Genomic DNA, 24,958 nt, shown 5'->3' with positions numbered 1-24,958 from the left:
CTGCACAGTCTCATTTAACCCCGAATTCCAGGGGTCTGGTGAGTCCACTCATCACCCCAGGCTTACGGACAAGCAGCTTGAACTTCACGTGAGAAACTCATTTGCCCAAGTGTGAGTGCAGGTCAGGGGGCCACTGGCTCTCATGCCTGTGGTCTTCCTGCCACCTTGCGCTGCCCACAGGCTGCAGGGACATGGGGAGCTCAGAGCCCACCTTTCTCTGATGTGGCCTCCACAAGGACCACTGCCCTCTGCAGACAACCCAGACTGAGTAGGCCGCTCAGACTCTAAACCACAGAATTCAGAGGTCACAGAGTTCAATCTTCTGGCTTTATCTGAGGTGGAAACAGAGTCCCAGAGAGGGGCAGTGACTGATCCAGGGCCACACAGCAGAGCAAGACTAAAACAAAGCTTCCTGGCCTTCCACTCTAGGCGCTTCCCACTGTACCCACCATTTCAGACCTGGGCCTTCCTCCCGATAGAGAGCCTCAGTGACCACCCCCCACACATACACCCACACTCCCACACACACACCCCACACCACCACCACCACCACCACACACACACCCGGCCTTTACCACCACTGCCACCTGAGCAAACAGATGCAAATTCCGGGAGCAGGGATTGTCCATGCCCACACTGGCAGAGCCCCTGGCTGGGCGCCTTCTCCTCAGATCACCCACCCCCATCTCTGGCCACATCTACACCGCACACGCGTGCGTGCTCATGCATGCACACACACACACACCTCCAACCATGGGAATGCCAGCCTCCCTCTGGCTCTCTTCTCCTCACGCCAGCTCCCTCTCATGCCAGCTGGGAGTGTGACAGCAGGGGCCTCCCCCAGGCGCCAGGGAGGAAGAGCTGGGTTTACACACATTCTGGTGGCCCCAGAAGGCAGCCCGTGGACAGGTGGGAGAAGTGCGTGTTAGGAGGAGGGAGATTTTGGCTCGAGCTAAACAGAAGCTTGCTGGCAATTGAAAGCATCCAACAGTGGAGTAGGCTGCCTCCAGGGCGGGGGTGAGGGGAGTGGGAGGTGGGGGGGTGGGGGGTAGTGGTGAGTAGTGGTGAGTTCCCCTTCTGTGGAGACTGTGAGCTGAGGCAGGATGACTACTGCTCAGAAAAGCTCAGGAGGGGGCCCTTGAATCATTTGGGAGGGGCCAGGCCTGGTGGGCCACAAGCAGTTCTGACCTCACTTCTCTGCTCCCTCCTTCCAGCCCTGATGACTTTTTTGGGAAGACCTAGAGCATGTCCGTACCTGGCCACACCCCAGCTATGAGCAAAAAACAAATAGTGACCAGAGGCACTAACTCTGGAGCCTGGGTTCAAACGCCAGCTCTACCCCCTTTCTGGCTGTGTGACTTTGGGCCAACTACTCAGCCCCTCTGGGCCTCAGTTTCCTTATGTGTAAAATAGAGGTAATACCAGCATTGTCAAAATTAAGAGTTAATATACATAAAGCACTTTATAACAGTGCCTAGCATAGACTAAAGTATGTTTTATTAATGATTACATTTAAAACTACTCATCTCAGCATCTTGCAATGTGCAAAACTCCACGTGTCTCATGTTTCCTTTGATTCCACCAGGTGGGGAAAGTAATCAAGGCAAGTCTTATCACTGCCCCCTCTTGCAGATGAGGAAACACACTCAGAGAGGAAATGGCTACCCCCACCACCCAGGGTCATATAGCTTGGAAGTGGCAGAGCTGAGACTCAAATGTTGCCCCCTGGACCCTCCCCTACTCTGGGGGGCACCTCCTCCTGTCTAGGAAGATTGGAGAGGGTTGTCCCATAGCAGCACTGGCAGGAAGTGAATGGTGTGTACATGGGAGGGTCCCTGCACAGGTCTCTGTACATGGAGGGAAGCACACAGGGGGCTGGCACAAGTGGTAGCAGCTCAAGGCGTGCATGATAAGGCTGTTTGTCAGGTGTGTGGGGCTGAGGAGTTGGATGAGCTGGGGACTGAGGTGCAATTGAATGACTCGGCAAAGTGGGGGCTGGAGCACAGGCACCGAGGAGCTTGGGTGCAAGCCAGGGGACGGGTGAGCTCACCCCTATTCTGTGCAGAGCTGGGGGACACCGGCCTGGGTGGGCACACCCCAGTGATACAGAGGGGACACGTGGTTTCCAGGGACAGCCTTGTGAGTAAGCATGAGGTACCTGGGAATGTTCCTAAGGGTATCCATGACAGGTGTGAGCACATGTGTGTGGAAGGTTATATGACCATGATGAAAACAGCTGCTGCTTGCTAGAGGCTCGATCCGTTCCTGGCAAATACATCCGGTAAAGTTCAGAGCGCTTAGCCCAGAGCCGGGCTCACAGTAGGAACATGATGTACCGTTGTTTCTGTCACCTTATCTAGTCCTTGCAAGAAGGCATAAGGTAGGTACGAGGACCCTCATTCTACAGATGAGGAACTGAGGCTCAGTGAGGGGCAGAGCTGAGCCTACGTGGTGCCCCTGTGGTGGTGGCAAGAGGGCTTTGTAAATGATCAGGTGCCGTGCAGATGCTGGATTATTTGTTGAGTGTGTCTCTGAGCCCCACAGGCCTGCCGGTGTGGATGGGGCCGGGTGGGGAGCCGCCCCAACAGATGGAGCAGCAGCGTAGGTGGCATGTGAGACACATGGTCGGCGTCCCCCTGGGGGCTGGGCTTGGAGCTGGGAATGAATGGACAGTGTGGCTCCAGCATCAGGCAGGGGTAGAGTCACAAGGATTAGTGCCAGGGGTGGGAGTTTCTGAGGAAGGCCAGGTGTAGCTGAGTGACCAGGAAGGATTGTGGCCATGGTCAGGAGGGGTAGGAGGGCCTGGGGCTGGGGGATGGGGTGAGGCCTCTCCCAGGGTATGCAGATATAGAGTGTACGGGAGTGAATGAAAATGGGGGAGAAGCTTAGGGGGTGAGCCAGGGCATAAAGGGTGTTAGCAAGCATGAGTGTATGCCGGGATGCACACACACAAAGGCCTGAGGCAACATGCTAACGTGACACTTCATGATGTGGACAGGGGCAGGAGGCGTCCAGGAGGGTGTGTCCCAGGGGTGCGGGTGTGCATGGAAGAGTGCAGGTGTGCTGACATGATCGTGTAAACCTGGGGAGGTGAATGGGTAGATGGTAGGGGGGCTGTGTGTGTGTGTACTGTGGGTGAAGGCCAACAGTGCAGAGCTGGGGCTCTGGGGGGTATGCAGGGGCCGTGTGTGTGTGTCATGTACATGAGAGCAGGGCACCTGGGGGAGGTCTCTGAGGCAGGCAGCGAGGTGGCAGTCTCTCCGGGAGGGGAATGTAGGCGGTGTGCCGCCGGGAGGTGTATTGTGTATGCAGGTGTGTGTGTCTGTGTAGGTGTGTGTCTGGGTGGGTGCCACCGAGTGTACGTATCGGTGTCAGGTTGTCTGTGTCACTGACAAGGGCGGGCAGGAGGCAGCAACTGGACCCAGGCTGAGAGTGAGAGCTTCCCAGAGAGGTCCCTAACAGCCCCTCCAGAACCCAGCCCCAGCCTCTCAGGAGCCCATAGCGTGGATTCAGCCCAGGCTGAAAAGCCAGGACAGAATCCTGACTCCTGGAGAGAACTCCCCAGCCACCCAGCTACCACCCCTGTGGATCTGAAGCTAGAATGGGTCTGAGGACACTTTCTCCGGTAGGAATGAAGGAACCTCCAGCTAGACCCTTCTCCCCAACCCTCAGGAAGATCCAACCCAGCCTCAGATGCCAGCATCCCCGGAGGCATCCCTGGGGGCAGCAGGAGTTAGGGACTGGAGTGGCTCAAGCATCCACAAAACAGAAGGCCTCACGATTAACAGACCAGCCGACCTCCCTTCACTCTTTCTTCCTTCTGCCTCCTTTCCCTCTTTCTACTTCTCTGGCAGAAGGTAGAGAATGTAAAGCCCTAAAGTCCCCCAGAAGGAATACCCAGACACAAGGCAGGTGGACAGAGGGAGGGGTGGGAGTGAGGGGGAGGTCCTCACCCACCCCACCCCACCCCATCTCCGACACAGGTACAAAACCAGAGGGGTATGGAAATCCCCAAAGCAGCTGAGAGGACTGAACACCCAAGACCTACCCTCTAAGGTTTATTCCATCCCTCCAGGTCTGGACGACTACCCCCTTCACCTCCAGGCACCAAGAAACAATCCCCTCCCAGTCCTTGCTTGTTCCATGAGGCACCAGATGCCTTTGCCCAGGACTCCAGTGGGGGTTGCAAGTAAAGAAGGCAGCAGCCCCCAGAAAAGCCAATGTTGCCTCCAAAGGGCCATCAGGGGTTCAGGAGCTCATACCCAGCCCAAAGAACCCAGGGCAGATGGCTCCTTCAGCTGGGGGAGAGGCTGGGACCTGAGAAATGGTCCCCTCCTCTTTGGGGGTGGGGGAGCAAGCCCAGGGCCCTGCAGCTGCCTCTCCCTGCAGCACTCTCTGACCATCACCCTGTCGCCCGCCCCCAGCGCGTTCCCACCCCAGCACAGCCCCCTCCTGCTGATTTCCCAGTCTCCCTCTCCATCGCCCCCAACCTTCCCCCGCAAGCTTCCGCTCCTCTCCCTCAGGCCCCCCATCTTTCCTGGCTCTCCACCGGCACAGACCCATCTCTGCCTCCAGCACCTTGGCACCTTCACCTCTGCTCCCTCCCAATCACCTCCTCTCCCCTTGGCTCCCATCCCCCAGTAAAGCCTGGTCCTCAATGGTGCCCCCCAGTATGAAGCCCTTGGCCTGGCCCCTGCTCCTGCCTTGCCTCTCCACTTCTCTCTTTCCCCTCTCCAGCGCCCTCCCCTTCTCCCACTAAGCCCAATTCTTCGCTGGCTTCTCCCCTGCAGACCCTTCAGAGCACAACAGCTTCCCAGCCCCTCTGGACGAGCACTGCTTCCAGCCCTTGGGGCCAGCACAGACTGGGGACCCCCCTTCAGAGCCTCCCTCCCAGCCCTCCGGATGCCCCTCCTTCTCGCCCCATCCCTTCCCCCCAACGACCCTCCCTCCCACCTCTCTCCATTCACCCCAGCTCAGAGCCAGTGCCCCTTCCACAGGGAGCCTCCTACCCCCAACCCCCTCCTCAGCCACTTAGCCTCCTCGCTGTCACCCAGCCAACCCTCTCAGCGCGGCAGCGCCCCCGCCCCCCAACCCATCCTTCCTGCCTCCCCCGCCCCTCCGCACGCTCCCCTCCCCCGATCCGCTCCCGCCCCCCGCCCGTCTCCGCCGCAGCACCCCCCCTACCTGGTTCTGGGGCGCCAGGAGCTGGAGGGTGGGGATCGGAGCCCCAGGGCCTCCCCGAATCCAGCGGGTGGTAGAGCCGGGGCCAGCGGCGTCGGCCGCCTCGCGCCTCTCTCGCTCCCCGCCGTCCCCGCCCGCCGGCTCGTCCGCCCGCCCCGCCGCGGTGCCGCTCGGAGGAGGATGCTCTGCGAGTCAGGGCGGCTGCTCCCGCCGCCGCATCCCTGCAACACCGACTGACGGCAGCATCAGCACCAGTGCCCGCCCCCCAGGCGCGCGCATTGGGCCACGCGGTGCTAACGGACGAGCGGCGAAGCCAATGCGAAGGCGCAGAAGCCGCCCGTCCCGCTGCTCCACGGGCCCGCCTCCCTCCCCTGCCGGGGACCCAGGCGTCCCGGCCCCAGGGCATCCGAGCTCTTCCCCGCCTCTCGCGGTCCTCAGCCCAGCGCCCAGGCTCCCAAACGGGCCGACCCGCACCCCAGTCCCAATGTCTTTTCCGGGAACCCAGGCGCCCTGGCCTCTCCCCTTCTGGGTCGCGCCCTCGGGTCCCGCATCCCTCGGCCCGCCGGCCAGCGGAGCAGCGCCCGGGACTGGGACGTGCCCAAGGAGAGGCTGTGGGCGCCGACTGGGGCCCCCGACGGAGCAGGATCGGTGAGGGGGCCCGGGCCGCAGCGCCCTCTACTGGCTACGCCCAGGGACGGGCCCGGGCGGCCTGGAGCCTAGGGAAGGAGGATCTGCCGGAGGGCTCTGGGGGCTTTTTCCAGCCCTTAGCCTGGCATCTGCCTCCCACCACCCGAGGGCGTCCCCGGCTTCCCCTAGAGCTGAGGCGTGAGGGTCTCTCCTGGGATAAGGAAGGAGGCCGTGGGGGACGGAAAGACAGCGATGATGGCGGGGTAGACCTGAGGGCTTGGGGTTTCCCACCCCTGCCTGATGGTAATCCGAATTTGAACCCTGGTTCCCAGTCCTGCCCAGAACTCTGGACTGCGGTAGGAGGTGGTTTGGGGGCAGAGGTAAGGCTGCACTTTGCCTGGATCACTGAAGGAATGCTGGCAGCAGTTCAGTCCTCTGTTCTCCCCTCAACCAGGAGTCTCAGATGAGCGTACGCTGGGTTGAGGCCTTCCCCATGAGGGAGTCTGCAGAGCTGTGTGCAGGTATGAGTGTGGGAGGAAGGGGACAGCCCTTCACTCACTCGGCCAATCAAAGGTGGACCTGGCACCTAGTGTGTGTACCACAAAGGTGGACACTGGGCTTTGGAACGACAGTGTGTGTGAGTGTGAGTGTGTGTGTGTGTGTGTGCGCGCGCGTGCCAGACCATTCTGCCACCTTACCCCAGAACGCTGACATCTGTGGCAGGGGCTATGATTTGCATAGCCGGTAGTAAGTGATGCTTCTCTAGCCAGAAGCAACATGCAAGAACACTCACATTCCACTGCTGCACACATGGGCACACAGTGGCACACTCAGAGTCATGCACACCTATGCATGTGCACACAGGCATTCCCAAAGAGATACCCAGGGACAGTTGCAGAAATGCCCCACCGGGGCAAGACACCCACAGGAAGCACATGCTTGTCCAAGAACACAGAGACACATACAAACTGGAGCACACAGGTGCCTAGGCTCTCAGAGGTAGATGCATGCCCAGGGCATAGGTGTGCATGGAGGACTTGCGCACAGGGTCATTCTGCCCCCCATGAAGCACCTTGCACAGTGGCCAGTTACCTAGTAGAGGGGCACACATACCCACCCACCAGTGGTGTTCCTCTCTGACTATATGGGGGAAGAGGGGACCCAGACTGCGAGGGCATCTCCTAGGGGTCTGGGACTGACTCCCGAGGCAGGTCCCAGACTTGAGACCCACTCTGACCTTGGAAAGACCCTCAGGCTGGCCCCACCAAGGCCACTAGAGGAACCAGAGAATGGGAACTGCTGAGTCAGGGCCTGGAGATGTGAAATGACCTCTCTGACCCCACAGCCCATGCCCCACCCATCCCCCCACTCCTCCTCTCCCTACAGCCTACATGCACACACACGCACACGCACACACACAGACTGGTCCAGCCACGCACCAGGGCACAGATAGGCAAGCAGACAGGTGCAGTGACTCAGAGACTCTGTCAGACCCTTGTAGATGGGTAGAAAACAGGATAGGAAGAGGGAAGGGACAGGGACAGATGTAAGAATGAGCATCTGTCTTCTGTCCCCACCCTCAGCTCCCTGGGCCACCTTTGCTCATCAAGGGCAGGAAAGGTCACCTGGCAGCTGCTGCACTTTCTGCCCTTCCCCCCCAGCCACAGGGATGTCTCCCCCGTTAAGGTCCAAGGTTCAGAGTACCCACCATCATCGGGACCCACCACCTCAAGACATCTCCCCAAAAGGTATCCACCCAATGTGGCCCTTCCCCCAGGCACAGTCCAGCGGGGACACAGGTGAAAGGAAAATGCAGCAAATTCAGCGTGTGTGTCTGTGCACACACACGATGTAAAAGCTCATACACCAGATTCATACATGCAACCATAAGATGACAGTCACATGTTACACTCCCTGGGCAGGGCAGACCTGGGCACACATATCCATACACACATGCACACTGGGAAGAGGCCAGGCTGGGGCTGAGGGCTGCAGGGAGGGGAGCCGACCAGGCTGCAGGGATGGAGGCAGCGCGGGAGGCGGCGGCACTGGGAGGGAGCTGCTCTTCACAACACAATCACCGTCTGTTGTTATAGCAACTCAGCCCCCAAATCGTGAAACGGATATTACAGCCTTCAGAGGGGGAAGGGCAGGAGGGGGCTGTGGACTCGAGGAAGGGTAGTGTGAGGGACCTGCTGGGGGACAGGGCTGGGGGCCTAACGGAGGGTGGTGCTGCAGTGGAGAAGTTGCAAGAGGGGGGAGGAGGCGACCTCAGTGAGGAGTGGCCCAGGAGGAGTGGGGTTTCAAGGGGAGAGGTGGACATGGAGTCAGGGAACCCCAAGGGAGGGGCTGAGGCCATTGCTTTGCAGGTAGGAATTGGGGTGCTCAAACCTCCACCCCCAGGATAACCCACAGCTGCTGTAGGACAGGTTAGGGGGGTTGAAGAGGTAGCTCCCACTCTTGCGGGGGGCTGCTGCTGGAGCCTGGCCTGGCTTCAGAATCCTTAGAAAACCTTCAGTCCACCCTCTCCACCCACACCAGCTTTGGAGGTGGTCTTTGACTTCTTCAGGTAGCGGTGACCCCCAAAACCTCTGTGCTGCAAACTCAGGAGGGAAGAGCTGGGTTGGGAGAAGCCACAGGAGGCTGAGAGCAGGATCAATATGCATTTCCTCTGGAAGTCACCGTCCTTCCGGCTGGCAGCAGCACTAGGCCAGGAGGCTGCAAGCCTAAGGAGTGCAGCCCCCACCCTAAGGCCTGCAAGCCCAGCAGGGGCTCCTGGGGCCTGGGCTGCCTGAGGCCCCGCCCCCATCTCTCCCCTACCCGCAGGCACTCTGGGCTGCCCTCTCTCCCCCATGGTTCTCTGCAGTGAGGTCCCCATTGCTGGAAGTATTCAAGCAGGGGCTGAGAGGTCACCTGTCAAGTAAAGGAATTTCAGCTATAGGCTGAAGGCTGTGGTTATACACGACCACCAGTTCCCCAAATTGTTATGTTCCAAGGTTTTTTGCTTCTAAAGTTCTACCCCCCAATTCTAGTCCCAATACATGATATTCCTGATCTCCCAAGATTCTCTTGACTACAAAGTTCTAGACTCCAACACTCTAGTCCCTATGATCGCAGTTCCCCGCCCCCACCCTGCCTCCCCCCCATGAAGATTCTAGGATCTGCCAGTCTAGGTTAATTACACGGGCCTTTTTATTCCATCTGGAAAATACAAATATTCACAAGAGTCTGTACAACCTTAGGGACGCCAGCCCTGGCCCAACCTCCAGCTGCATGCCACCCTCACACCCCACCCCCCAGCCCCAGCCTGCTGCCCCAGCACCCCAGGCTTCCTGCTCTGGTCCAAGTCTTTTCTCCAAGGCAGATAGGAGTGCTTGATCCAGTCACAACTGAGAAGGAAAAAACAACAACAACCAAAGGTTGTAAGGAAGATCCTCCCCCAAAAAGTAGGAGTCCACCTGGCCTGGGCCATTTGGACAGAGGGCCTGTCTCCCTGATCCTCCCACTGCCTCCTCCCCCATACCGCCAGCCCTCAGTGGCACAGGCTGTGGAGGGAGGACTCACCATCCATTACAAGTGGATGTCGAATACACCGTCCTCCACTGCTTGCACCTCCTCTTCTCGGATCTCTGCAGGGAAGCAGGTGGGGGTGGAGGTCACTCCAGGGTCCCTGTGCCTTCAGCAGCCCTTCCCTCACTCACAGGAGGCACCCCACCCCATCCCTAAGCAGACCCATCCACCAAAAATCAATTCACTGAATGACCAACTGGCCCCATTTTTGAGGCTCTTTTTCCAAGTTTTCATTCTGCTACAGCTTTTTTCACCACCACCGATTTGTCAGTGCAGTTTGCTTAAAGTGTCAGTTTTGTGTGTTTCATGTCTTAGACCCCAGCACTTCTGGAAGGCTCGATGCAAATGGTTTCATCTTTTCTATTTTTGAGGACTTATGCCAACCCAAACAGTTGTGGTCAACTGCCTTAGACCCCAGTTTAATGTGGTTCCTCAGACTGTTCTCAGCAAAATAATCATTGGGGGAATTATCATTCAGCAAACTGACCTAAAACCACCAGAGACCCCAAGAGAGCCACCAAAGATTTTCAGGGCAAGGGACTTTTCTCAGAATGGTGTCCAGAGCAGCCAAAAAGGGAAATGCAAGCAAATGGCTGACATGATTCCCTCTTCAATCTAATGTCAATCCCCTTCACAAAGTAAGAGTGTGACTGGAATCTTTTTTTTTTTTTTTTTTTTTTAAGTAAGCTTTATGCCCAACATCGGGCTTGAACTTGTTATGCTGAGATCAAGAGTCACGGGCTCTGGTGACTGAGCCAGCCAGGTGCTCCTGTGATTGGACTCTTGAAGCCTTTCATTTTTACTCTTCTTTCTGTATTAGCCTCTCTCAGCTTCAGAAGAACAAGGGTTCCTGAGCCACCCTCTGGCCCCCTTACCTGTTCAACCTTTTTGTACCGTCCCCACCAAAACAATAGAATTACAAACTCTGGAATGGTTTCCCTCCTGGATAAGGTAATACTTTGCCAGGATGGCCCTGCCTCCCTCCCCTCACAGGCCAATACACAATGAGATCACCTCTTACCTGGAGGCCGGGAGCCTCGCCTACCTGGGCGGGGCAGGGAGAAGCTGAAGGCCCGGTGATGGGTGGGTGAGGGTGAGGGTGCAGACCCCTCCAGACTCACACTCTGTGCCCGGCGCCGGCATTCAACCGACAGACGGTCTTTACACTGTTTGTGGCAGTTCACACCGCAGGCTGGGGGAGGCAGATGGGGAGGCCGGCCAGGCGTTGGTCAGAACACCCTCCACCTGGTTCTCTAGCAGGCCCCTCTCCCCAGTATCTTCTGCTCCTGAGCAGCCCTCCCCCCCCCCCCACCAAAATGAGAATCTCTTTCCACAGTGCTCTCTTCATCCTGCCCGCAGGGCCAAGCCCTCTCCAGAGTTCTGTTCCTGGGCCGCTGGCTCACCAAAATAAAAGGCCACTGAAGGCTACCCCCCACTTCAATACAATTATCGTGCCTCTCTGGCTGCAAGGTACTTCGCTGCTCCGCAATTGCTCCCACACACACAAAAAGGGTCCCTACCCAGAGAGTAACTCTTCCCCCCAAATTCAGCCCACCAGCCCTGCTCACCTCGGCATTTGAGGCCCTGCTTGTAGATGCCCAGGATCTGAAATAGAGGAGAGGGCCGTGCTGGGGAAGAGGTCTTTAGGGCTAATGACTCTACGTCTTCCTTCTCAAGGGCAGGGGCTGGCACTGACCCTGGTGCTTTCGGGCCCCCCGGAGCTGGCTAGTAGGCGCAGCACCCCGAGAGGAGACGCAGGCGGAATTAGGGAGGTCGGCCCCAGCTAAGCAGGCTCGGCAGGGGCGGGGCCGGGGCGGGGCCAGGGGCGGGCGGGGCCGGGGGCCTGGGCCGAGGGGCGTGGCTGGGGCGGGGGCTCACCAGGGCCTTGCAGTGGCGGCAGGCAACCGGGCGCAGGGAGCTGCTCTCGTGGAAGTTGTGCACGAAGCCCATGCGGCCGCCCAGCACCGAGCTGGAGCGCAGGAAGTAAGAGACCATCTCCTCCCTGCTGATGCAGCCATCCCTGTCGGGGGAAGGGGAACGCCTCAAGGGGGGGCCCTCCCCCGGGGACCACCCACCACCGGCCTAATCCATCCCACTGGGAACCTCCCTACCAAAGAAAAGATCCTCACCCCACTCCTGATTTTGAACTCCCGGTGCAGGAGAGAGAACGCTAGCCGAAGGCAGGCAGATGCTTGGAGTGAGGGGGTGAGTGGGGGCCGATACTACTTGTGAGGTCTTGGGTAAGTCACTCTCCCCGGGTTTCCTCACCACAAAAATGGCAATCGTAATTCCTGTCCTGCCCACTTTACACACTTGGCGTGGATACTAACTAAAAGGGCTGTGCACTTTCCCACTTTGTTTTCCAAAGTGAGCTCTTTGGAACACCAGTTGGGAGCCCTGAGAATTAAGAGATTTCTGATGAGCTCCAGGACCAGGCAAGATTCGAAAAAGCCGCCTGGGTCTCACTGTCATGTGAGTGAAAGCCAGAAAGACACCTGCGCTCAGGGTTCCCCACATAATCCAGGGCTTCCCACAGAACCCTTTTCTCACCCATCAACACATTTTAGGGAAAGAGTGACCACATGCTCTGGATACAGACCACAGTTCAAGTTCTGGTCTGCTGCTTCCTGGCTGTGTGACCTTTGGGATAGTTAATCTCCCTGTGCCTCAGTTTCTTCTTCTACAAATGCGGATTGTGATCATCCCTGTGCCTCAGGGAGTTTTTGCGAGGATTAAGTGAGGCAGCATATATGAAGCATTTACAATAGTGTCTGTGTCATTAACAGGTCCTGGGCCACCAGGAACTGTTTCTGTCAGGGCTGGTCATTGTTGGAAGTTCCTGCCCATTATATGTGGGGGTCCATGATGTGATCCCGGTGATCCTTCAGTTCAATAGGGCATTGGGGGCCCACTGGCCATTTACAAAAAAATATCACCCTAGATTCCTCACTGAACTGAGAACGCTAATGTAAAAAAGATAAAATTATCAAAGTATCTGAAAAGGTGTAAGAGAATATCTTTGTAATTTCCAGGAGATGAGGGTCTTTCTACACATAACACACATTGGAGAAGCCATAAAGGAAAAGACTGACATACTGAGCACACGACATTTTTAAAAAATTTTATATGGCAAAAGACAACATAAATGACAGACTGGGAGAAAATATTTGCGAACACGTTCAACAGCAAAGGGTTAATATCCATTAACAGAGATTCTGAAATTCGATGAGAAAAAGACCAACAAATCCAGTGGAATAATGGACAAAGAATATGAACAGGCAGTCCACAGAAGAAATATAAGAGGCCAATAAACATATGAAAAGATATCCTACCCCCACTAGTATTGAAGAGATTCAAATTTAACCAAGACACCATTTGCCAATTAGACTGACAAAATTGTAAAGCTTATTATACCGTCCACTGTTGGCAAGGAAGTTGGGAAATGGGCACTTGTTCACTGCTGATGGGGGTGCAAGCCAGCACAACCTTGCCTGAGGTCACTTTGGCAGTCTCTCTCCTAATTTAGAATGTGCATATCTTTTGATCCAATTATCCCACTTCTAGGAATTTCTCCTACAGAAATAGTGGCCTGAGTGCATTGGTACAAAGATGTTCACAGCAGCATGGCGTATATTAATAGCGAAAAACTGGGAACAGTCTACATGTCCATCAGCAGGAGAATAGTGAGGCAAATGAAGGCCCAGCTACATAGTGGGATCCACTGCAACCATTCTAAAGAATGAGGTCGTTCTGCATGAAGCAGCATGGAAAGCTGTCCATGGTAAAGGGTTAAGTGGGAAACAAAAACAAAAGCAAAAAAAACAAGATGTGCAGTTCTACCGAGACAGTGATTAAAAAACAACAATGACACAAAAACCTGAAAACCCTACTGCTACAAATACATAGATCCTAGTTAAAATACATCCAGATTTGCTTTAAATGCACAGGTGAGTTTTCGAGAAAGAAATGGTAATCCCCGGGTTACAGAAACAAAGAGCAAGCTTCAAGCTGAGACAGGGAGTGAGGAGCAGATGCTGAGGCTGCCCTTGGAGGGGGGGTGCTGGTCCCCCCACCCCACAGTGAGCCAGGTGCTGCGTTTTGATACCCAGATGAGCTGGGCACGAGGCTTGGGGCATGCAGAAGGTGGAGAGTTAAGGCTGAAACCCCTGCGTGAAGCTATATCCAAGGTCTCCAAGGGCTGACCCCTTACTGAAAATGGGACCTGGGAAAAAAATCCACCCACCAACCCAGGGACCTAACCTAGAACTCGGTCTCAGTTCTTAGAAGCAGAAACAAAGCAACTACAACCAGCACCATGGGCAGAGCCAGATGTATAGGATACTCCTGTTTGTCCACGGAACAGACCCAGACAAACAAAATCAACTTGTACAAGCTTGGAGAAAAGAAAAAGACTGGAAGGATACAGTGTTGCCTAGCCAGTAACACTGCTAACATGTTGCTAAAGATAATATAACCTCTCCTGATAGGAAAGATCAGAGAGGAAAAAGGGAACTTTCACTTCTTACTTCATTCATGGGCTTTGTTCACTATAAATCTATTTTACTACCTGGATTTCTTTTTCACCACGGAGTTTTGCAATATGAAAAAAAAACAACAGATTTTTGAAATATGAGTAACATTAAAATATAACTCGACCCGAGTCGGACTAAAAATTTTGACTAGAGTTCAGCAAAACAAGGATATGAAACATGGTTGTGGGGGACATGTCCAACCTACTTCAGAGAACCAGCTGTTTGTCCAAATTGTCAATATGTGAATTGTTGATAAGTACGTGGGTGCTGCTAATTACAGGCCTTTCTTTTCTATTCATTAAAACAGGCTACCCAGGAATTGAACTTGCCCACACTTTTTGCCAGCTATGAGCTCCACAAGTAAAGCAGCACTTCTGTCCCCAGGCCAGTCTTTGCAAGCTTCAGGTGGAACCCCCCCATCTGAACAAGTGGGGTAACCTGTGCCTCCACAGCCGGCAGCCTCTCCCCTGAGATGAGAGCCCCTCCCCACATTGGTAGCTTCCTCTGCCGAGATCATCTGGTTTAGTGGCCTCATCTTGCACAGGAGGAAGCTGACACGGAGGGGAAGTGAGCCTGCCTTCCCGCTCCCCCAGCCCCCAGCTCTCCTCACTGGTTCTGGTCGAGGTCCCCAAAGGCGCTGAGGTAAGGGAAGTTCCCACGGATGATCTGGAACTCTTCCTGTGAGATGTGGCCATCCCCATCGACGTCAAAGTTCCGGAACACAGACTGGAGCACACAGAGGGACACACGAGGCAAAATAAAACAGGCACAGCCACGTCCTGCCCACGTTCTCAGTCCATGTCAGGAAGGGTGTCTCAGACGTGAGTGGCTCTCCATCTCCCACTTTATCTCCCTCTTTCACGCCCCTACCCCCAACCCCACCCACTGGCTATGCCCCTTGCCTTCTGGGAGGGAGCGCTGGCCTTTGAACATGGCACTGGTATCAATCCGGGGGTAGTGGCCTGGCAAAACCACTCTTCACTGACCACTACCGACCTGTCTCCCAACTGCTCAGGGGCCAAAGCTGGCTACCACAGTCTTACCTCCACCATCTTCTCGATGTGTTCCACCAGGAGTGCCTGGTCCAGCTTGGGTTTGGCAGCTGAGGTCCACTCATCCAGAACTGGGGGCCGGGGAGGTGGGGTGCAGCTTGTGGGGCTGGTTGGCTACAGGGATGATCAAGACTGAGTGAGAGTCAGAGGGAGGGAGGCCAGAGCCCAGGGGAGAGGAGCGGGGAGGCCATGGGGAGAAGGGAGCCTGCCTGCCCAACAAGCTAGAGAGGTGAGGTAGCCTCTGAGAGCTCTGCTTACCCTCCCGTCCTGGGATTTTCAGGAAGGGCAGAAGTAGGGGAGGAAGACATTAGGCAGAGTTAGGAAGCAGGGATTCCCTATCTCACCGAGGACTTGGAGCGTGGCTCCCGCTGCAGGGACAGCTGGTAGAGTTCATCCTCTGTCTGATACTGATCCAGAGATACCTGGGACACACAGGTCTGATCACACCCACTGCCCCTGCTGTCCTCAGGAGCCCACTGTCCAGAGCCCAGGGTCATAGGTCCACCTAGAGGTCACAACTCAGCCTGGAACCCAGTCCAGATGCTAGACTCAGGACAAAGGCCAGCTTAGAAAACACCCTAGAAGGGCGCCTGAGTGGCTCCATCAGTTAAGTGTGCAGCCTGGATTTCGCCTCCAGTCATGATCTCAGTGTCAAGAGATTGAGCCAGCAACCACACACCAGCCTAGCACAAGAACCAGCACCCACACCTTGGCCCAAACCTGGAGCACAATTCTTGGCTGGATTGCCAAGAATCCAGCCAAGAATCTAGGTCAGAACATAGCCAAGAGCTCTGAGATTAAGCCCCAACCTAGAACCCAACCCAGCATCCAGAATCCCACTCAGATTTCAATCCCGATCCCAGCCCAGAGCCTGGAAACAACTAAGAATTCACACTAGACCCAAAACTCAAGCCCCTGCTCTATGTCTAGAACCTAGTCCAGATCGACTAGAACCTACTCTCATCATAGACCCCAAAACCAAGTCCAAGACCAATCCCAGGTCTTTTCTAAGAGCTCAAGACCATGTTTAGAGGGATGCCTGGGTGGCTCAGTGGTTGAGCATCTGCCTTTGGCTCAGATCGTGATCCCAGGGTCCTGGGATAGAGTCTCACATCAGGCTCCCTGCAGGAAGCCTGCTTCTCCCTCTGCCTATATCTCTGCATCCTCATGAATAAATAAATAAAATCTTAAAAAAAAAAAAAAAAAGACCATATTTAGAAACCACCCTGCATCCAGAACCCAGAGCTGGACCCTAAGCCTTCAATATAACCCATTCCCAGGAACTCAACCCAGGACCCAGGCCCAGCTTCAAGCTCAGCACAAAAAGCCCACATACCAGCCTCAAAATCAGACCTTAGTCCATAGCCCCATTTGGAGCCTGGAACTCATCTCAGAGTCCACTCCAAACCCTGGAGCCCAGGCTGGATCTCAGTTCCTTGATCAGAACCTAGAACTCAAGACCAAATCCACAGCCTTGCATAAATCTAAAACCAGGTATATGGTTGTCCGCCCTGCTGCCCGGCCCCCCAGCATCCCTGCTCCCAACCCCTCACCGTGAGTAGGCTCAGCAGATCAGGGTTGGCCTGCACTGGTGGCCGAAGGCTGGTCACCATGGCCAGCTCCTCCAGGATGCTGAAGAGCTGCTTCATCTTGGCCCCATTAAGTCGGGTCCGGGCAGGGTCCAGCCAGTCAGGCAGTGCCAGCTGCAGAGCCACCAGGTCCTTGAGGTGTACACCCAGGATAGGAAAGCGGAAACCCACACAGGCTGCCAGCCGGCGCCGGTAGTTGCCATAGTTGCTCGTGGCCGTCACTAGTTCTGTCAGACCTTCCCAGAGCTGGGGAGGGGAGGCAAAAGGCAGAGGGTCACACACACATACACACATCACTGGCTCAACTGCCCTTCCCCCGCAGCCCTGGAAACATAGGAGAGGATGAGGAGTCAGAGTCAGGGATGGGTGAAAGGTTGAAAATCTTCCCTCACTGTCCCCCAGCACTGTACTGTCTCCCTTAGCCCCAGGGGTCAGAGTTCAGGGGTCATGAGCTCAAGGGAACACCCACTGCCAAGGACCACACCTCTACACCAGGCTGGGGCATGGAATATCATCAACATTTAACAGGAAAAGAAACTGAGGCTCAGGAAGGCAAGCAGCACACGACAAAGATCCAGAAGAACGTTTCTAGCTGTGTCGATTGTAACAGCCCAAACTGGGAAGACCTCCAGATGTTCAATGGTAGAGTAGCTATATCCATTGCGGTAGACTTAGAATAAAATATTATACGGCAACAGAACTGAATGAACAACTGCTCTAAGTAACAGAACGTAAAACTGAAAGAAGCAAGACATAAAATAACATACAACAGAGTTCCATTCATAGAAGATCCAAAAACAGGCGACAAAAATCCCATATTGCTTTGAGATTCATACGTAAGTGGTAAAGCTATAAAGAAGAGCAAGGCCGTCATCATTACGAAAGTCATAGCATTGGTTACCTCTGATGGGGAGGGAGTTATGTTCTAAGGTGCTGGGAGCTTCGGGGGCTGGCAATGTTCTATTTCTCAGACCTGGGTGGTAGTTACACAAGCGTTTTCTTTATAACTTTTCTTTAATCTCTACATATGCTTTATATACATCTCTATACATACATCACCCAATATGTTAAAAAAAATGAGTAAAAGGAGGAGAAAAGCACAAACTTTGGGGTCAGGCAGCCCTGTGAGCCCCTACTCTGCCACTCTCACTGTGTAACCTGTGAAAAGTACTGAACCCCTCTGAGCCTCAGTTTCCATATCTGTCAAATGGGGGCAGGAGTGCACAGCCCCCAACACTACCAGGAGTTCTCAGGGAGGCCAGACCTGGGAAACTGGGCCCAGGGCTTGATGAGGTTCTTCCCCTGACCACCACCACACCATGAGCCCCACTATCCCAGGCACCTTAATGGTCTCAGAGCTAACATGACTGTGAGTCTCCTTGAGGCGGGAGATGGAGCTGTGGCTCAGGCCTCCGACCACGGCCATCAGAGTGTTGAAGTTCTGCAAGTGAAGCAGCTTCTGTGGGGGTGCAAATGAGGAGGGGGAAGGCAGTGAGTCATTGAACAGGCCCAGGATTTGGCCCGGCTTTTCCGGAGAGGAGGCAGTGGGTGAGTGGAAAGGAGGGCCTCACCCTACTGCCCCACAACCCCCTCCCCCACCAGGGTGCTTGGGGAAGAGGGAGGGGAAAGCACCTCTGCCACGTGGACAAAGTGCGTGATGACCAGGGCACGCTGAGGGGCAGTGGGCTTGCTGAGAATCATAAGCTGCACCCACTGTGAGACACTGTTGAAGAGGGAGATGAATCTCTCCAGGACGGGGTTGTCCACGGTGCAGCCATGAGTCACAAAACTGTGATAGTCCTGAAACTGGGGGCAGGAGAGGCCTCAGCCCCTGCAGGCCCCTCCCCCCACAGATGGCCACTCCTCACCCTCCAGCTGCCCTTCATTGGTTACCCTGAAACCCCCCAACCCACCCCATACCCTAACCCTGTTCCTCCTAGGGCCAATACCCCCCCAGCCCAAACTCCACCCTGGACCAAAGGCCCTTGGGCCGCACCAGGATCTTGCAGAAGGAGCGATACTCTAAGTAGGTGAGATGCTCTGCTAGTTCCAAGGGTTCCAGGTGGTCGAACAATAGGGACATCTTTCGTTTTTTCTGTGCTACAGGGTTCCGCTGGGTCACCTGCCGCTTCCACTTGTAGGTGGGGCTGGGAAGTGAGGCAAGGGCAATGAGCCCTTTGCTGGAGATACCCCATCCCTTAGGACCCCCACACTCACGCAGACACACCACGCAAGCTGACTGAGGACCCACACAGTCTGAGGCACCGTGCCAGACACCGATGCACCCATCCCCAGCAACTCCCACTATCTCCCCCAGCAACTCCCGCTATCTCCCCCTGCTCAGGCACTCAGCACTGTGCTAGGTGCTGGGGGTAGAGAGATGAGCAAGACACATTTCCTGCCCTTGAGGAGCTCACAGTCTACTGGGGAAGACAGACACAGAAACAATCACAAAACAGCATGGCACGGATACAGGTCTTTTGATGGCGTCTGCACCAAGTGCCATGGGTGGGACACAGGAGGGAATGACAAATTCTGCCCTGGAAGACCTGTGAGCCCACAGACACTCCATACTTGAGCAGAGTCTTTACAACACAGAGAGGCAGGCAAGGGGACTGAGCTGAGCAGAGCACCATGGTGGGAAGGGATGCAAGACTGGAGATCGGTGAGCAGACCAGTGGTGTAGCTGCGGGATGAAGTGCATGGGATGGGAGGGGGCTGTAGAAGATGAGACAGGAAAACTGGCCAGAGACCATCAGAGGCCTTAATCCTCAGCCTAGACATTGTGAAGGTGACAGGGAGCCAGAGGTTTTTAAGCAAGACAGTGACATGACCCTCACGCATTCAACTCAATAAACATTTATTAAGCACAGATGGTGTGGGATGCCAAGTGCCCTCCCCAGCTCTCAAGCTTGCCCCCACGCACACGCTCTCGATGTCAATGAGGCTGCTGTGGCGCCGGTTCCCTTCTTGGTCTAGCAGAGCCTTCAGCTCCTTGATCTGCTCAGCGAGCTCAGGGTTCAAGTCAAACTCTGCTGGGAATGCTGAGATCCAGTACCTGCTGGAAACTCATTATCACCCAAGGCAGCCCTTCCCCCACCATCCCCGAGGGGCTGGAGCTCCCCAGGGAGGGGGAAAGAGCCCCAAACTGTGGTCCCCCCACTTGCTGTCTCATTCCTTCCCCACACCCACTGGGCAGATTAGAATACCCAGGCCCAGACCAGGAAGGCACGCCCTGCAGCAGCAGGCCCACCATGGACAGAGCCGGGGCTCAAACCTACATGAGCAACTCCCAGAACAGTCCCTTTCCTCTCCTTCAGGCCAGTCTGAAGCCTGAGCAAAGGGAGCAAGAGGAGGAGACAGAGCCCCAAAAGGAAGACTCACCTGACCAGGTGGCACGTTTTCACCTGCAGCGAATTGGAGTTATCCTTCCGGGATTGTTGATAGGTGAAGGAGAGTTAAGGAAATACAGAATGGAGACTGGGATGCCTGGGTGGCTCAGTGGTTGAGCACCTGCCTTCCGCCCGTGATCTTGGGGTCCTGGGATCCAGTCGGGTGTCAGGCTCCCTGCATGGAGCCTGCTTCTCCCTCTGCCTATGTCTCTGCCTCCCTCTCTGTGTCTCTCATGAATAAATAAATAAAATTTAGAAGAAAAAAAAAAAGAATGGAGACTAATTCTAGAAAGGGAAGCAGGGAAAGGGTCTAGAATTCTGGAGGGAGGCTGAGGACTGAGCCCCGACCTAGGAGAAATGCTGGGGGTGGGATCTGGGACGGGCCTGTCGGAAAGGGGCTGAAGGCGGGGATGTGGGGTGAACTTGAGGAGGGCGCTAGGTTCTGGGGGTGGCTGAAAGCATGGCCTGGGTTCTGAGAGAGAGGCCGGAGGAGGGACCTGGGCTGGGAGTAGGGACAGGTCTTCTACTGTAGGGAGCAGAAGAGCAAAGCCCAGGTGGGGAGGGGGCGGGAAGGGGCGAGGCCTGAGTCGGGAGGAGGAGAGGGGTGGAGCCTAGGCCGCCTAGAGAGGCTGCCCTGAACTCTAGGACGCAGGAGCGGCCCACGCTCTAGGAGCGAAGCCCAATCTTGGCCTGGGCTGGGCAGCCACGCTCCCTCATGGACTGGGACTGCAGGGCCGTGGTGAGGCCCGGGAAGGATATATGTGGAGCAGCTTTGCCGCCAGCTGAGAGGAAGGGATGTACCAAGGGTGCATCATGAGAAACATGCGCACCAGCTGCGGGTCCCGCACCTTCCCGGAGTCATCTAACTCCGAGGGGTCAGAGAGAAGCGAGTTGGCCCTTCGGCCCGTAGCTGGGGTCCCTCAAGCCTACCCCAGAGCCCGCTGGATCTCTGGCCCCCCGCCCATCACCTGCTTTCCCAGGACTCTGAAACCAAGAGGCAGATTAGAGAGAAAAGGTAGGGAGGAGGGAGAGGGATGAGGCAGGATCCGAAGAAGAACCGGAGAGGGGGAGCATCCGATCCGGCCCATCGTCCCGAGGGGAACCAGCTGGGGCGGAAGAAGTCTGGGTTCCCTGGGGTCAGGAATCCAGAGGTCATTTCCTGAGTGCTTGGGGGAAGGGGCACCCCTTCACCAGAGAAGCCGCCCCCCATCAGCCGGAAACAGCTCCCAGGCCAGAGATAGAGAGTTCCTCCGGATCCTCCGGGAAGACAGATAATGCTCTTCGCGTGCCAGAGTCTGGGGACCCCTCCCTTCCTTCAACGCCAGCACACTAGGGAAGGGAAACATTTTATCTGTCTGAAGCGCGTGGATCCCTCTCCACCCTGTGATGAAGAGCAGGCTTTCGTTAAAAAGGTGGCAGGGTGCGGAACTGCGTGGGTCTAGGCCGAGGGTCTGTCGTGGGAGGCAGGGGCCCCGCCCCAGGCTCGGGCTGGGCTCAGGCTGAGGGTGCCCTCCCGTGCCACTCACCGAAGGCTTCGATGCAGCCGCGGAGCAGCTCCTCCACGGTGCAGCCCTTGTCCAGGTCCAGAGCGCCCGCCATGGCGGCCGGCGCGGGTGGGCGAGGTCACGCTGCACTCTGGGCCTCCCGCGGGGCTCGGGCCGGACCCTGTCCCGGGAGAGGCAAAGAGGGAGTCTGCGGAGGGGCCGGCGCGGGGCGGGGGGCGAGGCCCCGGGCGGGCGGGCCCCGGGCGGGGCGGGCACGCCCCCTGCTGGGCAGGGGCGGAGTCGGCCGCCGCGGCCACTCCCGGGGTTAAACGGTCCGGCCCGGGATGGTGCAACCCACCAGTTGGGAAACCGACCCGCCGAGAGGCTTCCGGCTCTCCCTCGGAGGCGCGGGAAGGCGGAGGGGCTCCCCGGGGATCTGGGCGAGCCGGACTCCGGGGACCGGTTTGTGCCCCAGCCCCCGTAGGCCCTGTTCTCCTCGCGTCCTCTCCCCCGAGGCACCTGCAGCACCCCGCGCTCGGCTCCGCGCCCCTCCCGCTTCCCGCCCTCCACTGCCTCCCTTCCCCCGCAGGGTTATTTTGGGAACCCAGAGCCTGAGGGGACCTCGGAGGAATTTCTCCCTGGGATGGGAGGGAGGGAGGAACCCAGGCGTCCTGCCCGCATCGCCCCCTCCCGGGCTCCCGGGGAGGAGAGGCGGGGCTGCGGCAGCCCCCAGGGGCCTGCCCTTGGGGAGGCGAGCTGAAGCGCAGAACATTCCTGGGGCGGGGCGGGGGGTGGGGGGTGGGGGGTGGGGGGAGCCCGCTGCGGCCGAGACGCGTCAGCTGGAAGCCTGAGCCTGGGAACCGCGCGCTCCCGAGCCACCTCCCCAGTGAAGGCCCCGGGGGTCCTGGCTCAGCCCTTCAGACCATCTCCCTCCCCAGCCGGAGTTCCTGACCCAGGCTCCTTGCGGCACAGCCGAGCTGTGAGCGCACCGGGGCCGGCCACCTTCGGAGCACACGGAGTAGGGTGCCCAGAAGGGGGCGCTAGCGCCATGAGGGGTGGAGAATGCAGGCAACTCTAGTCACCCGCAGGGTCTTACGCACCCACGCTAGGGACACACACTCATTCTATACCCGAGGCCAGGGGCCCGCATTAGGGTGTAAGACACCACCCCACACATTCACACACGCGAGCCTCAGGCACTTGCCTCCGTCCTCCGTCAGATACGTACAATGGCACTCACCCCCCGCACACCTGCAGGAAGGAACCCTGGGGCACACATACCCAGCCTTCCAGCCCAAAATGCAAACCCGTTGATGGGACCAGGTCCCGGACGTGCAGCCCACTCGAGCCAGCCTGTAGTTCCGCACCCATAGAGGCGCTGGAATCGCACACGTGCGCGCACACAAGACAGTGCACCTACACGTATGTACACTCCCACACATGCACACCCCCCCATGGGTGCGCACACACGCCCATTCCGCTGCCCCCCCCCTTCATCCGCAGTCCAGGACGAGCTCTGCAGCCGCAACGCCCTGACACCCCTCATCCTCCGACGCTGCCAGAGCCTGGCCCCACAAAAAGGTACCCCGCCCCTACACAAACTCCCCTGGGCTGGAGGTGGACCCCCCTACTGAGTTCTCTGGCGGACTTTTCCTAGGAACCACCCAGAGCCAACCCCCGTCTAGCTCTGCCGCTGCCTCGCTGTGTGACCTTGAGAGTCACTTGGCCTCTCGGAGCCTCAATTTTCTCATCTGTCAAATGGGGGGGTCCGTGGAAGAAGGTCCCGCTGAAACGTGGCTGGGGAGAGCGGGATGCCCCGCGGCTGCCGCCCCCTCCCGCGGGTTGTCCAGGGCGCTCCGGCTCTCCCCTCCCTCCCGGACCCCGGCCGCAGACTCCGCACCCACCAACCTTCCCGCCGCCCCCAGCCCGCCTGCGCTGCCCTGGGGGAGGGGGGCGCCCGTGGGGGCCGGGCCCTCTTCTGCCCGGCGCCCCGCCCGCTCTCGCTCACTCACTCTTGGGACCCGCGGCACGGATCCCGCACCCGGCCGGGCCGCGCCACCTCTGTGCGCTCCCGCCCGCCGGCCTTGCTGCGGCTGCGGCTCCCTCCCGCTCTCGGCGCCGCCGCCCCGCTTCCCGCCGCCCCGCCCCCGCGCCGCGGCCGCCCCCTCCCCTCCCCTCCCCTCCGCTCCCCTCCCCTCCCCTCCTCTCCCCTCCCTCCCCGCCCCTGCGCGGGGCTCCGCACAGCCGGCCGCGCCTCCCCCACCCGGGGCTCCCCCTCGCCCCGCACGCGGCGGTCCCTGCGCAGTTTAACCCGTCCCCTGCCGCGCCGCCCGGGGGGCCGGGGCCGCGGGCTGGGGCTGCGCCACCCGCCGCGCAGAGGGTGGGCGAGCGGAGGTCAGGCCTCGCGGGACGTGGAGGGAGGCAACTAAACCGAGAGCCCTCTCCCCCTCCACCCAGACTCCCCTCTGCCCCCCGCCCTGCCTGGTATTGGGCAGAGGAAGCCGGGAGGGGCAGGAAGCGGACTGCGGTGGGGAAGGGGCGCCCCGCCCAGCCCCCGGCCCTGGTTCCTGTTTTCGAGACAAGCGGTTCCCACGGGGCTAACCGGACCCGGGCCCGAGCGTCTTCCTGCGGGCCGCGAGGGGCATAACCTGGTAGAGATGAGGCGGGGGGGGCGGGGGGGTAGGGGCAGCGGGTCCTAGGGACAGCCTGGAGGAGGGGCTAGGAACATTTCGAGGACAGGGGCCTGTGGGAGGTAGGAAAGAAAACGCGGCGACCTGAACACGGGGCCTCTATGTCTGGGGATGGGGGCGGGGGGCTCGGGTTCACCCCGGAGGGTCGGGCCCCGGAAGCCTGGCTCCCCGCGGGACCAGATGGGAAGGGGCAGCTGCAAGCTGGCGTGGGTTCGGCGCAGCTTGGAGACTGGAGACCCGCGTGAGAGCCCCCCCACCTCCTGCGGGGAGGAACTTGGGAGGGGCAGCCACAGGCAGTTGGGGTCCCCACAAGCCAAGCCTAGGGGAGCCGGTAACCATTTCCGGCCGTTTATGTTCAAATACACTCACTATGAAACCACGGGCCTCAAACGTGCCTTTCGAGGCTTGCCCCTTCTTGCCTTAGGGCAGGGAAGCAGGACCTCCCCCACACCTCAATCTTCGTGATATGAAGCCTAGAAACAGGCCCTTTCTGGTCCTCAGTTTCCCCAAAGTGAGGGGGAGGGCAATTCCGGCCTAGCTTAGACTGTGAGTGTCCACCGCCCTAACCCCCCCCCCCCACCGCACCACTTTAGACCTAGCGTAGCCACCTGCTTAGAGACCCTTAAACGCCGCAGTGGGGCGGGGCTAAGGGCGGAGCCAAGAAGGCGCCAACCACCCACAGGCTCCTCCCCCTCCCAAGTCCAGCCCGGGACCGCGTGGATCCTCTGTAGCCCAGGAGGCCTCTGCCCAAGTTCCAGCTCCCAGCCTGGTGGGCCCCACCCAGGAGGACGCTCCGCCCTCGGCCAGCCTGGCAGGCCGCTGACCTAGTATGGACACAGCT

The 24,958-nt window shown here is 57.9% G+C and overlaps 1 protein-coding gene across 8 annotated transcripts; it reads right to left on the bottom strand.

Annotated features, from left to right (window-relative positions):
* Window positions 1-9,162: 9,162 nt before the first annotated feature.
* RASGRP2 (RAS guanyl releasing protein 2) lies at window positions 9,163-23,563 on the bottom strand. Of its 8 annotated transcripts, none has more exons than XM_038564078.1 (17): window positions 23,440-23,563; window positions 21,470-21,608; window positions 20,703-20,805; window positions 19,936-19,998; window positions 19,478-19,612; window positions 18,548-18,698; window positions 18,184-18,357; window positions 17,894-18,010; window positions 16,516-16,797; window positions 15,307-15,384; window positions 14,954-15,076; window positions 14,521-14,636; window positions 11,257-11,398; window positions 10,947-10,983; window positions 10,400-10,570; window positions 9,373-9,437; window positions 9,163-9,197 (listed from the first exon to the last, which is right to left on the bottom strand). In XM_038564078.1, the coding sequence occupies exons 2-16, from the start codon at window positions 21,540-21,542 to the stop codon at window positions 9,379-9,381; spliced, it is 1,824 nt and encodes a 607-aa protein (XP_038420006.1). In that variant the 5' UTR covers window positions 21,543-21,608; window positions 23,440-23,563; the 3' UTR covers window positions 9,163-9,197; window positions 9,373-9,378. The 8 variants fall into 8 exon arrangements, with proteins under 8 accessions (XP_038420006.1, XP_038420011.1, XP_038420008.1 ...); XM_038564083.1 differs by having other exon boundaries at window positions 19,478-19,609; XM_038564080.1 differs by lacking the exon at window positions 23,440-23,563 and adding an exon at window positions 22,709-23,329.
* Window positions 23,564-24,958: the final 1,395 nt, after the last annotated feature.

The sequence above is a fragment of the Canis lupus genome, chromosome 18 (assembly GCF_011100685.1).
Source record: "Canis lupus familiaris isolate Mischka breed German Shepherd chromosome 18, alternate assembly UU_Cfam_GSD_1.0, whole genome shotgun sequence".
Taxonomy (NCBI): domain Eukaryota; kingdom Metazoa; phylum Chordata; class Mammalia; order Carnivora; family Canidae; genus Canis; species Canis lupus.
This window is presented reverse-complemented; position numbering and strand designations above follow the sequence as displayed.

Coding starts and splice junctions, on each gene's coding strand:
- RASGRP2 (XM_038564078.1), bottom strand. CDS start 21,542: ATGGCGGGCGCTCTGGACCTGGACAAGGGCTGCACCGTGGAGGAGCTG. Junction 19,613..19,935: donor AAAACGTGCCACCTGGTCAG/GTGAGTCTTCCT, acceptor ATGAGTTTCCAG/CAGGTACTGGATCTCAGCAT. Junction 14,637..14,953: donor ACATCGAGAAGATGGTGGAG/GTAAGACTGTGG, acceptor TGTGTGCTCCAG/TCTGTGTTCCGGAACTTTGA.